Raw genomic sequence first — 14368 nt, forward strand, 5'->3', positions numbered from 1 at the left:
CGTCATACTAAATTAATGTGGTTGGGGTGGGTTGATAGTGAGTTGATGAGGTGTGTGGTGCGTGGATACATGTCACCAAACACGTCTCCATGTTCTATGTTAGTTAGTAAACCGTTATTTGGTACAACTGTCTGTGGGAAAAATGTACTCTTGCTGCCAATAGAAGTATTGTATAACTAAGTGAGGTATTGTGGTCATTTAGTTTTCTCATGCTTGGGAACGTGGTTCGCAATTAACACCTTTCACACAAGTACCAATGTGCTGGGGTATCGCTACAAACAAACATTCCTTTCCTTTCAGCTTCTTTGTATCAGTAAATAGAAAGTGTAGAAGTTGTCCATTCAGTCCCGTGTAACACCTCTCACCTCGCTTTTGTCCATTCATGGAATATCGATTTGTCATCTCTTCGATGTACTTTTTCTCAAAGGAACGTATATTTCAACTTATTTTCGTGCTTATTTCCAATTAAGGTTAAGGTTCAAGCACTTGTATATTTCATTAACCCTCTAACGCCGCTGTGGAACGGCCTGGGGGTGTAACAAACCTAATGTTGATATTTGTTTTGTATTATAACATTTAAAAAAAAAATTTTTGTTTACTCTTAACGCAGCATACGATAGCCGATGATTAATAACTTAATCAAGGTGCTCTAGTGGTATGAATAAAATATCTTTATTTTCGGTTTATTTTTCATTTGATTTTTAAAGGTTTCACAAATACTACATATTATGTGTTTGATACCTAATGACCAATACAATCGTTAAACGCTTTACTTGATGTGTGATCGGTTAAGAATCGATCCCCGTTAGTGGGCCAATTGGGTTATTTGTCGTTCTAGCCAGTGCACCATGACTGGTATATCAAAGGACGTGGTATGTCCTATCTTGTCTGTGGGAGGGTGCACATAAAATTGCCTTTGCTACAAATGAAAAAAATATAGCGTGTTTCCTCTCTAAGACTGTATGTCAAAATTATCAATGAAAGTAATATATGACATCCTATAGCCGATGATTAATAAATCATTGTGCTCTCTAGTAGTGTCGTTAAAAAAAAAAACTTTGTATATTGGTTAAAACGTAATTTGTCTTCTTTTCCGATGGATCAAGATTAACAGCGCACTGGCGTGCCATAATACACACAGTGTTATTTTCTTCTTTAAAATAATTGATCGGTGAATCTCAGGCTCTTACAATAGCGATGAGGTTGGGGGTTGGATGGGGGTGGGGGTGGTTAGGCATCAGGTGAGATCCACTTCTTGGGAAGGTGTCATGTATTTCAAGTTTTAAAGGGACATTCCTGAGTTTGCTGCAACTGTTAAGATGTTATCGACTAACAGAGACTTTTTAACGATTGTAATTACATATCAAATATATTTTTCTGCGTAAAATATTAGTGGCTGTGTGTTAAACGTGTTTCTGATTGTTCTAATATTTGTACTACGTCAAATTTCATTTTATTTCCTAAAATACGTTTTTTTCATACGTACGAATTTATTTGAAGAAAAAATCCAGTTTAAGCTTCTTACAAATATTAAGACGACAACAAACACATTGAATATACAGACACTGATATTCTAAACAAGAAAATGTAGTTAATATGTAAGTTTAATCGTAGAAATATTTTATTAGTCGGAAACATCTTAACATGCAGCAAACTCAGGAATGTCCCTTTAAAAGCTGAATACTAAATAACGCATTCCGGACAATGCACCACTACTGGTATATCAAAGGCCATGGTATGTGTTATCCTGTCTGTGAGATGGCGCATATATAAGATCCCTTGTTACTAATGAGAAAATGTACCGAGTTTCCTCTTTAAGATTAAATATAAAAATTACCAAATGTTTGACATCCAATAGCCGATGATTAATAAATCAATGTGTTCTAGTGATGCCGTTGAACAAAACAAACTTTAAGTTTGACTAAATAGCGATTCTGGAGCCATTTTCACAAAACATCCGAAGTTTACGTTTGCAATTAAGCATGGCACAGAATTTTACATCATTAGGGAAGATGTGGCATTGTAAGGACGAAGAAAATGAAATATGTGTACTTCAACCTATATTTGTGTTTCAGCCGTAGAGAATTACATTTACGTGCAGAACTTATGTTTATGATTGTTTATAATTTTGATATGAAACATATATAAATTATATATGCTTCATATTATTGCATATAATTGTATGCTTATGAGCCACACGACTTAAAGAAAATAAACTACTACGGCTACTGCGATATTTTGTGAAATTGGTCCCTGAGCTATACTCCATTTAAAATGGGGAGATTTTTGGTGAAGTGTATCCCATACCCGTTTTCCTCCATTAACACGGACAGAACAGTCCATACCCACGAGATTATCTGAATCAATATTTAAAATAATAGCTGATGTTAGCCAGTGAGCCAAATGGGGTATGGACTCGATATTTCCCTCTTCCAACCAGTGCCCAACGATTTATACATCAAAAGCTGTGGTATGTACTGTACTTTGGTAAAGTACATGTATATACAAAAGATCCTGTCTGCTTTACTACCGATAGCGGGTGTTCTCTCTTTATCTATCTCGACAAAAGGTTAAGATAAACATATATTAGAAACCAAACAGCCGTGGTTTAAAATATCTTTTCCTGTCCCAGCCAGTGCTCCACGACTGGTATATTAAATGCTGTGATATGTACTGTCCTGTCTGTGGTAAAGTTCATATAAAAGATCCGTTGCAGCTAATGAAAAAAACACACCATGTAGCTGGTTTCCTGTGATCACTACATGTCAGCATCGTCAAATGTTTGACACCCAATAGCCGGCAATTAATTAATCAATGTACTCTAGTGGTGCCGTTAAACAAAAAACAAACATTATACTACGTTATTAGCTACCATAAAACATCAAAACGACCAGTAAATACTTTGTAAAATTGATAAATTAAGCAAGGAGTTGTAAATACTGTATACTTGTATTATAAATGCTGCTATAGCCAAAACTAGTTTAATCTTCTTAATAACTAGGGCTAGGGTTAATGCTTTAGACGTATCCAACATCTTACAGCATATGAATTCTATATTTTCAGAAGCTGACGGTATTTGGTTTTCTTATTTAAATTCAGCAAGAAGAAACTGATTATTTTTTTTATTATTTATTAACGTGTTTATTTTTGTTTGAAACAAAGTAAACTTCTTAAAATATAAGATTGTTTTTCTTTTTGAAACTGAATAACAAAAAGTAAAAGAAAGAAAGAAAAAAAAAGGTTTCTTAAAATACGAATTTTGTTTTTCTTTTTAAACTGAACAAGACGAAGTTAAAAGGATAATCTAGTTTATCTTTGTTTAAAACCTTCTATATCTGTTTCAACACAAAATACTGTTAATTTCAACACAAATTGTTTTTCTATTCAGCTTGTTATGTTCTTTTTCAGCATAAAGTACCTTTTTCCTATCTAAAGAAAACACTGCTCTTTCCCATACAGTATTTGTTCTTCTATTTCACCACAAAGTAGGCCTACAAAGCGTATTTCCTCTCAAGGTACTTTGTCTTTTAACGACACAGTCTATTGTAATATTAATTCCCAACACTTAAAGCGATTAGTTTTGTGTACAAATCGTTTATTAAAATTAACAAAAATCCATGTCCGCTGCCGACTCCCATTTTTATACCAATCATATGGTGAAAATGAATCCCACGCACGCACGATGTACGACGAATCGCGACAAAACAAATACTTGATATCCTAGCGAGGGAAACAGCGTTACGAACATAATGAAAATTAATCAGTAATTATTCTTGATCCCCGATCTAACCCGAGCGCGAAAACCATCTGGCCCGAACGGCCCCGACATATGCCCGGCAGGCTCACGATTGATAACACATTATAACCAGGATCGGATTGCCAACAGTTTTAATTCAGAAAAAAACTCACCAGATCGATCCGGCAGTATGTCAGACACAACAGTCTTTTTGTTTCGAACATTCATGAAAATCACGTTTAATCAAAGAACACAGCACGTGCCTGGCACGAGCCGAATTCAAAGCACTTCTTATAATTGTTAGTTTTTGGGAAATCGTTTGTGAAAATATGGCACACCAATTGAATAAAATAACAAAAATAATTTAAACAGGTTTTTCTTTTGTAAGAAATTTACAGACTTTTTTTTTTCTTCTTCGTTCTCTCTCTCTCTCTTGCTGTTCATTCATTTGTACATTCAGGGCCGTACGTTGCCGGGTTGTAGAGGTTAACAATGACAACAGCAGTAGATCCAAGAAATATATAAAATTGACTTTTTTAAATTAAAATTTTAAACAATTAGTTTTCCTTTGGCTAAAAATGTCTCTATATTAGGCCTAAAAATTGTGTGTTTTCGGGAACCCGACCATATTGTTTTCTTCTATTTCGTTTTAATTAATTATGTAGATGAAAAGAGTACTTCAGTGTTAAGAAAAAATCCCCCAGTAAGTCCTAAAAAGTAGAATTTGAGATATCGACAGAAAACTGAACCTCAACAGGATTAAGCACTGTACATGCATACTATTTTATCTGGAACTGTTGATATTAAAAAGCGGACCTACCATATCTCATCCCCCCTCCCCCCAAACGTTCCCGGAAACACACATCTTTTTTAGATCTTACTTTCTTTTACTGATGCCACCTCATATGGCATAGCTATATTGGGCTTGGTACGTCCTTGAAAATATTACCAAATGAATCAGATGGTTTTGTCAAATTCTACATAGGCTAAATAACACAATGATACTGTAATGTTTAACATAAATACTAGAATCTGAAGTCCCAAAGTGCGATTTCCAACATGCATGCAATTATTGTCCTCTTGCATGCCTATATTTAATTCTGTAAAACTATAATAATAAAATTATACTCAAGTATCACAAAAACATACAGTCACAGTCTATAATTATAAATACTGTTCAAATCTTCACACACAAGCACACAAAAAAACACACAAAAAAATTAAACACATGGAGTCCTATAACAAAAATAACACAATCTAAATAATAGACGATATTTTATGCAGCAAAGAAGCCGCATTTGGTCCAAGCATGTAAGGATTTAGCATGCTTCGCTGACATCCCAAAGCTGTCTGGGCGAAGAGCGCGGGCCGGGACAGGAACGCCGAATGCGGACTCTGTTGGTGGTGGTGATGATGGTGGGCGTGGGGGTGGTTCGACGGAGACATCAGCCCGATGGGGCTCCCGAGGGACGGGTTGCCACTGGGAGACAGCGGCGACACCTGAGGACTCGGCGAGGGCATGGCCGTTCCATCGTGGAGCTTGCGCATGTGCTTCTTGAGGTCGAAGTTGCGACAGAAGCCCTTGCCGCACACCGGACAGGTGAAGGGTTTCTTGTCGTTGTGTGTGTGCATGTGGAAGGTGAGGTTGTACACCTGGTGGAAGGCCTTGTTGCAGATGGAGCACTTGTACTGTTTCTCAGTGCTGTGGGTCAGCTTGTGGTTCTTGTAGTTGCCCTTCTGGTGGAAGCCCTTGCCACAGAACTCGCAGATGAACGGCTTGTAGCCCTGGTGAATCCGCATGTGCGTGTTCAGGGTGGAGCTCCGGTTGAACGCCTTACCGCAAGTAGCACACTATAAAAATAAAAATAATAAAAAATTTAAATGGTTATTTCTAAGCATGGATGTAATATATACATACATACATACATACATACATACATACATACATACATACATACACATACATACATACATACACTGTACCAGCCCCGAGTCAGAGAATGGGTCCACCGAAGGGGTTCGATCCTATGATCAACACATCTCAGACGATTGACCAAGGTAGTCCACCGTACAATTCGTCCACATACAATTCGTCCACCCACCTGGGACATTTCGTCCACTCGATTACAACAATTAGATCAATAAATCTAAACTGTTATTTCTTGGCCATTGAAATGGTTAATTGTTTTCTTTTTGTGGTAAACTACTAGTATATGAAACAAACTAAATTTTAGTGGCACTATCAACTTAAATTATAGTGGACGAATTGTCCAAGAACAGTTATTGGTTGTGGACGAACCGTCTCGAGTTCAACAGTGGGCAAATTGTTAGTGGACGAATCGTCCAGAGGACGAAACATCTGCATCCCTGACCTAGATCCCTGCTCTCCTTTCTCTTTCCTGGTGTGCACTTTTGTAATTAAGTGTTTTTAAATGAACTGACTGAAACATATTGCTATTTTTAAAACCCCAGACGGATTAGTCACGTTTCCAGTCCACTAGCCTATTAAGCCTTCTCTTTTATACAGTTGCAACGGCGGCAATGTTACATCAATATACGTGTGTATTATTTACAATCTAATATTATAATATACTTCGAAAACATTATAAAGGAAGGAAGGAAGGAAATGTTTTATTTAACGACGCACTCAGCACATTTTATTTACGGTTATATGGCGTCAGACATATGGTTAAGGACCACACATATATTGAGAGAGGAAACCCGCTGTCGCCACTTCACGGGCTACTCTTTTCGATCAGCAGCAAGGGATCTTTTATATGCACCATCCCATAGACAGGATAGCACATACCACGGCCTTTGATGTACCAGTCGTGGTGCACTGGCTGGAGCGAGAAATAACGCAATGGACCCACCGATGGGGTATTAAGAAAAGAAGAAATAAATGAAAGTTCTGCTTGAGTTTAGTAGACTGTGGTGCAATGTTTCGCTCGGTATTTCCGATGTCCTCTGCTCTATTCTGCTTAATATGTGGAAGCAGAGTAGAGTGCGCTTAGTGTCAACAGCTGTCAATTCTGAAACTTTAAACGACTAAAGGATCGTTATGTATTGTGTCTCAAATTTAATTTAATTTAATTTGATTTCTTGTTTAGCTATTGTTATTTTGGAACTCACTCATAACATAAAGTTCGTATTTTCCCGACTAGAACAATTATGTTATTAGTATAAACAGAGTATCCTAAACAGGGCTAGACGATACTTGATCTAGTTTCCTTATGGACAAGTACAGACCCACGACGTTTTATCCTCCCACTGTCACAATCAGCTATCTACGACTGGTGTCTTTCATTGATTAACTGATTAAAACATATTTTATTGCTTTTGAAAAGGAAATTAATTAGGCACAAGTTTTTCAATTTATTAGACCTTCTCCATAATACACAAGTACACACACACACACACACACACACACACACACACACACACACACACACACACACACACACACACACACACACACACACACAACACAAACACACAACACACACACACACAACACACACACACACACGACATATACACACACACACACAACACACACAACACACACACACACACACACACACACACATCACGACACTAATATATTTATATAATTTAATATGAACAGAAATGAATATTATTGAACGAGAGAAAGAAAGAAAATGAAAAATGAAGAAAAGAAAGAAAGAAAGAAAGAAAGAAAGAAAAGAATCAATAAGTTATCTATGCGTTCGATAATCGGACAGGTTTCCTACAATCGATGCACAAAAACAAGACATCGCAATGTGATTAGGTAGAGGCTATACAAAAACGACCATACTGGTGTATTTAAAACCGTGGTATGTACTGTCACGTCACAATTATCATATATTATATCCGCTGATTAAACAATGTTCTAGTCATGTTAAAAATATATCCATTTAATGTGTAGCTTTAAATTGTAATCAGGAATTTTGTTTTTCAATATTTAGAAATGTTTAACTAATTTTGAAAACTAAGAAATGTGAATACAGTATTAAATTTAAAAAAAAGTTATTTATTTTATCACATATATGTATTTATATTTGATAACAATACTGTATAATTAGATTCAACAGCAGTCCGAAATTAATGTAAATTAACAAAATGACATACAAGTACTATTAATATGGATTACATGTTACAAACAGGTTACGCAATTACATTTCTTCTTTTTTTTCACTACATAATTATCATAATTTAAAAAGACGTAAATGTGTGTTTTTTAAAAATACCGATTAGTATAGCTTATATATTTCTATTTGTTTTAAATGTTGATACTCCATATTTTTATTTCGTATAATATGTTTGTATGTTTTACTTATGGACATCAGATTTTTTAGACTCTCATAACTCGATAAGGAGTATTATTTATATTGTTTATTAAGAATGTTTCTCATGTACTTTACTGTGTATAAATTGGGTGAGACTTTAATAAAAAAAATATACGTCTGTCTGTCTGTCTGTCTGTCTGTCTGTCAGTGTACGAAATAAAATCTTATAATATGTAAATTAGACAATATGTATTATTAACCCTATACTGTTATATTTAAGATAAGCTTAACTATAATAATTAACACATATTTGTAAGACAATATTTAACGATTTGTATTTATAACATTCAACAGTTTTGGATACTGTTCTTTATTACATTAATAAATAAATAAATAAATAAATAATGAATGAACAATTGACTGAGCGAATGAACGAACGAATGAATGAATGAACAAACGAACTGATGAAAATTAACTGAAATGAATGAATAACGGCAGCCCAAGCACAAAAAGCAAGTCAGCTACTGGGTGCCACTCTTTAGTTTAAAATTAAATTATCTCTACTCAAAAACCAGTGTGGGGTGCTAATAAAAAAAATAACGTAAAAAGCTCGTGTGGTGAGTACATTTATATTTACAAAGTAATCCCTATGGCTATCAAAATATATCACAGATACAATTAAAGAAAATATATCACATAAAATTGAAAGTCCACTGACAGAAGTTCTATAAAATTAAATTATTGGCAAGCTGACTGAAATTCGAGTGGTTTAACATTGGCTATATCGATAAGGTTCAAGCCGCAAATTACTAGCATATATAGTTACTTTATACTTAATATTATGTCATACTATATAAAAATCAGTGCAGCAGTACCCAGCCCCGTTCCCTATTGAATGAATCTAATTAAAAATAGAGAATAAAGTATTCTTTAAGAGAAATAAATTTGTAAGGGAAAAAAATTAGTCTAATAAAAATTAGATACTATTGCCATTGTAAACGATGTTATTGTTTTTGTAGTACTTATAGTAATTAGGGTTGAAAATAATAATTTGTAGCAATAGTACACTTTAAATTTATGCAAAGCAAATTATTTATTACACGAAAAGATAGATTGAGAAGGAGAGAGAGAGAGAGAGAGAGAGAGAGAGAGAGAGAGAGAGAGAGAGAGAGAGAGAGAGAGAGAGAGAGAGAGAGAGAGAGAGAGAGAGCTGTATAGAAAGGGGAGGGGGGGGGGGGCATACATACAAGCGGTAAACTCATCGACCATTTCCAAGGCAAATCATGCTGATAGGTTTTTATTCTTTCGAATGTTTCTAATTTCCTACAATTGGAATTGGTTTAGGGTACTGTGTATATAATATTATGATTGATTTTTTCTAAGCTGTATCACATTTCATGTTACATTATAAAAATTAGATACTATTGCCATTGTAAACGATGTTATTGTTTTTGTAGTACTTAAGTAGTTAGGGTTGAAAATAATAATTTGTAGCAATAGTACACTTTAAATTTATGCAAAGCAAATTATTTATTACACTAAAAGATAGATTGAGAAGGAGAGAGAGAGAGAGAGAGAGAGAGAGAGAGAGAGAGAGAGAGAGAGAGAGAGAGAGAGAGAGAGAGAGAGAGAGAGAGAGAGAGAGAGAGAGAGAGAGAGAGAGAGAGAGAGAGAGAGAGAGAGATGTATAGAAAGGGGGGGGGGGGGGGGCATACAAGCGGTAAACTCATCGCGACAAGGGAATCGACCATTTCCAAGGCAAATCATTCTGATAGGTTTTTATTCTTTCGAATGTTTTTAATTTCCTACAATTAGAATTGGTTTACGGTACTGTGTATATAATATTATGATTGATTTTTTCTAAGCTGTATCATGTTTCATGTTACATTATATTGTTTATGCTAAAATCAGAAAACCGTAAATTTGTTTAGAGAAAAATCCTTCCGTTCCTATTCACTAGTACAGCACCATCTCATATGGCTAAGATGAAAATATTTAACAAACATCACATAATTTAGATAAATGTACTGAGTTCACAAGAAGTATACGAAGAGAGTAGTAGGGATGTTAGCAAAGTACTAGGCTAGCATGGGAAGACAATAAAGGTATGGTGGTCATATATATATATATATATATATATATATATATATATATATATATATATATATATATATATATATATATATATATATATATTTTTTGCAATTATTACAATAAGTAAAGTTATACTATTATATATTAATAATAGAATTATATACTACTACTACTACTACTACTACTACTACTACTACTACTACTACTATATACTACTACTACTACTACTACTATATACTACTTCTTCTTCTTCTTCTACTACTACTACTACTACTACTACTGCTGCTACTACTACTAATAGTAATAACAACAACAACAGTATGCAACTATTATAGTATCTATTAATACTATTTAATAACATTAGCTGATGTATATACTGTACTAATAATTATATCCACTGTAACACGTAGCTATTGTAATAATAATAATAATAATAATAATAATAATAATAATAACAATAATAATAATACCCAATGGTTAATTAAATCATTCCTAAATAATATTGTAAATGCACATTATCAAACAGGAATGTGTCTACAGTAATTGTTTATTAAAACAATAAAAAGGCAAAATTATCTCAAGGTTTTTTTTCCGTTTAATTAGATCAAAAGTAATTCATCAAATAGAGACGTGCATTTAACACCGAAACCCTGACAACTTGCACGCATTAAAAGGACATTACCGTTTATCGACAAATTGCTTGAACACACAATACATCTACTTTGTGCACGATAGTATATGAGTACCTTCAAACGGGTACCCAGTTACTGTTTTAAAAAGATATCTGTGCAGCCTGCTAGATACCCTTTTCCCCTTGAAATAGATCGATAAGGATTCTCATAAACAAACAAACACATAATAGATAAAAATAAATAAATAAATAAATAAATAAATAAAATAACCTAATAAGAAAAGTAAAGGAAGAAATAAAGGAACAAACCAATATATCAATAGTAAAGTAAAATGAATAAACAAAATAAGTAAATAAAATAAATAAATAAATCAGTCAACTAATTAATCAATCAATTAATCAGGCAATAAATCAATCAATGGGTGTACATAGCGATTCCAATTACTAGAAGGCTTATAATCATACATGCATTTAATTAATGTACTGATTGGATACACATGTTCTTACCTTGTGTGGTTTTTCCGACGTGTGTATGATCTTGTGTCGACACAGGGTGCTGGCCTGTCGGAAACCCTTCCCACACATCTTACAGATGAACGGACGGGCGCCAGTATGGACAGGCATGTGACGAGTGAGATTGTAATGGGCGTTAAACACCTTCCCACAGTCAGGGCAGGTAAATGTTTTCTGAGTTTTATTTTGTGGCTTTTTATTTTTAAACAACTCATTATTGTTTGTGTTAGAATTTTTGTTATTGTTATTGTTGTTGTTGTTGTTGTTATTGTTTTCGCTGGATTCCCTATCAATGTCGTTTCCATTCGCATCTTTAGTCGAAGACGATTCGCGCAAACGATTGTTTTTGTCATTGTTTTCAAAACCATTTCTCCCTTCCTTTTTTGGAGCATCACATTTTGTGTTGTCATCTGGTGCCTTTTCTCTTAAATTTGATTGCTGCTGTTGTAGATGATGATGTTGTTGCTGTTGTTGTTGTTGTTGTTGTTGGAAAACATTTCTAACAGACAGGGGTTTCGCGTGCACCGGCATCACCGTCGGCGACGACGTCAGACCACCGGAACACTTCAAAATCTCCAGATTTGAAAGCAGCCTGTCCTTGTTTGGTAAAAATGCACTCTGGTGAAGTAGGGAATAATTCCGTAAGATCTGGGCCTGGTATTCTTCGTACTGATTCCTGGCCAGTGAGAACATCGGGTGCAGGTACGGAAATATGTTAGGGTGGTCCCGGGCACCCGGTACGTTTAGGACAGCAGCGCCCCTCCGGTCACACTCCCCCAGGAGTCCGTTGTACGCCGCCTGTTGGTAGGAAGTGAAGAGAGCTTGGTAGGGCAGAAAGGAGCTCAAGTCCACACACCCAGCGTTCACCTTCCTCGGCGACACCTTCACTGGGTGCACGACGACGGTGTTGTTGCTGCTGTTGTTGTTGTTGCGGGTCGGTTCGCAAGGTTTCAGTTTCTTGGGTGTTGGCTCCATGATTTTATCAATGGAAAACGCCAGTTTCGGTTTACTGATGTTCTCAGACATAATGTCATGGTGAGGGTCCGTGTTTAACACACCCTCCATATTTCTCCTTTAAAACTGTTCTTTCCTTCTTCTTTCTTTCTTCTTTCTTTCTTTCTTTTTTTCAGTGCTGAAAATAAATATATCATTGATATGAAAATGAAGAATGTGATTTTAATTTTTTTTAAATTATACTTGTTTTGAATTTTCGTAATTATGATTTGGTGTGTGGTAAATAAATTCAGCTATGATGTGTATTACTTAGCAATATTTATTTTGTCTGTCTTGCCTTTATGCAGTTAACCTATGATACATATTTTACACTGAAACGCACATTTCTTTTATGTTGAATTTCGTGAGCAATAAATAATTAAATAACTCGACGTTTGCCGTGAGTGGAAGAATATTGTTACAAATGTGTGTTTCATATGTCGCTTAGTCTGATTTGTATTTCATATGTCGCTTAGTCTGATTTGTATTAATTAAGTTACACAGATTATACAAAATATGTTTTCGATATTTCTGAACCTACTGAAATAATTTCTGTAAATTATAAAAGGAATTAAATGTAAAGCATGTTTTATATATTTATGACTGATTGTAAAAAAAATTTAAATTTCTTTTATTTTGGACTGATTGTTAGCATATTTCTTTAATTATTAATGGAAAGAATTGCTGTGAGCTTTTTTGGACATTCGGGACAGTACAAAAATTTTCACAGGTGTGAAATGATTACTAACAAAATTTGTAATATATCAACTGATATTCTTTGTTCTTATAATTTTTCCATAAAAATATTCAGTTTCATCCAAAATAAATTATACAAAATAAATCAGAATCTTTCGTTACAACTACAGCATTAAAACGAAATACTGGTTCAGGGAGTTTAAATATATTCAATATATTTCATAAAATATTTTACATATATTCCCTTTTTGTTGCCTAAAAATAACTATAAAATCAAGAAATTGAAACAACTGCAATAGATTTTCTTACAGTTGCCTATTTTTCAAAATATACACTGCATTTAATTGACAGAATAACTAGATCTTATTGTATAAAAATAAACGACAAACAGTAACACATATGTATTTACAGTAAAAATTTAACAATGGTATTTAAAACAACACTATCTTGTATCCTTTTTCCTTTTAAATATATTAACCCCAAATTTCCCATAAAACGATTTTGCTATTTCATTTATTGTAATTATAACAAAAAATAAAATAAATGTAAATATTTTAATATAAATTTAAAAGTAGATTTTACATATTTATTAATCTAATATCCACATTTTGGTATCATAAATACAACCTTATCTGTACTTCGTTTTTAAAATATAAACCTCATTTACATGTTCTAAAGTTGATTTAAAAAAAGTGTTGTAATAATATTACAACAACACGAATTTTTATAGTATAAACTTAAAAAATAACATTCAAATTTTATTAAAGTTTACTCACCTAATAATCCAAACTCTGATTCAGAAAAATACGGGTAGGTTGTTCCAAGTAAATAAACTTCACCTCAGTCTAGGAAAAAGTCAGAACAATTTGTAAAAGAAAAACCCAAACTGTTCACTGTTGTTCAACTTTTATGGCGATGTCAAACACACAAGAGGTAACGCGAAGCGAGCGACGGACAGAACTATTTCTGTCACTTCACAAGATTTATATAAACGTCGCCATTTCAAGTTCCCCCCAACCGCTGGCCTTGCCCACCTTTACGTTGCCTTATTGGTGATAGGTCAACAACCAGTCAACTTCCGCTCGTCACCAAATGATCAATATTGTTTGCCAACTGACCAATCAAAGAGGGCAATATTTCCAAGCCTGGAGAAAAAGCCAACCAGCGAACGGTTCGTAACAAGCGAACGAAAGGACCTGTCAATCTCCGTGGGTGTTTATTAACGTGGTGGGCGTGGCTTCACAGGAGATTAAGTAAGAGAGAAAAAAAATGTGTGAGTGTGTGTGTGAATGGAAGAGAGTTTGTGAAGACAGATGACAACGCCGAACGCTCAGTGGCATTTTCTTCTTTGTCGAATTTTGCGCCTTTAGGTGTCGAGTATCAGTGGAAAATTAATTTTTAATCAATGTAAAT

At 34.3% G+C, this 14368-nt stretch overlaps 1 protein-coding gene across 1 annotated transcript; it reads right to left on the reverse strand.

Moving 5' to 3' along the window:
• Positions 1-3871: 3871 nt before the first annotated feature.
• Positions 3872-14014, reverse strand: LOC121368739 (fez family zinc finger protein erm-like). The gene is made up of 3 exons (XM_041493487.1): positions 13732-14014; positions 11261-12398; positions 3872-5587 (listed from the first exon to the last, which is right to left on the reverse strand). Exons 2-3 carry the CDS (start codon positions 12329-12331, stop codon positions 4994-4996), a joined length of 1665 nt encoding a protein of 554 aa, XP_041349421.1. The 5' UTR covers positions 12332-12398; positions 13732-14014; the 3' UTR covers positions 3872-4993.
• Positions 14015-14368: the final 354 nt, after the last annotated feature.

Source organism: Gigantopelta aegis, chromosome 3 (genome assembly GCF_016097555.1).
Source record: "Gigantopelta aegis isolate Gae_Host chromosome 3, Gae_host_genome, whole genome shotgun sequence".
NCBI lineage: Eukaryota > Metazoa > Mollusca > Gastropoda > Neomphalida > Peltospiridae > Gigantopelta > Gigantopelta aegis.

Bases quoted from the DNA above. Each gene is read 5' to 3' on its own strand.
- LOC121368739 (XM_041493487.1), bottom strand. From the start codon at position 12,331: ATGGAGGGTGTGTTAAACACGGACCCTCACCATGACATTATGTCTGAG. The intron at 5,588-11,260 runs GTAAGAACATGT...TTATTTTTATAG, and splicing joins CGTCGGAAAAACCACACAAG to TGTGCTACTTGCGGTAAGGC.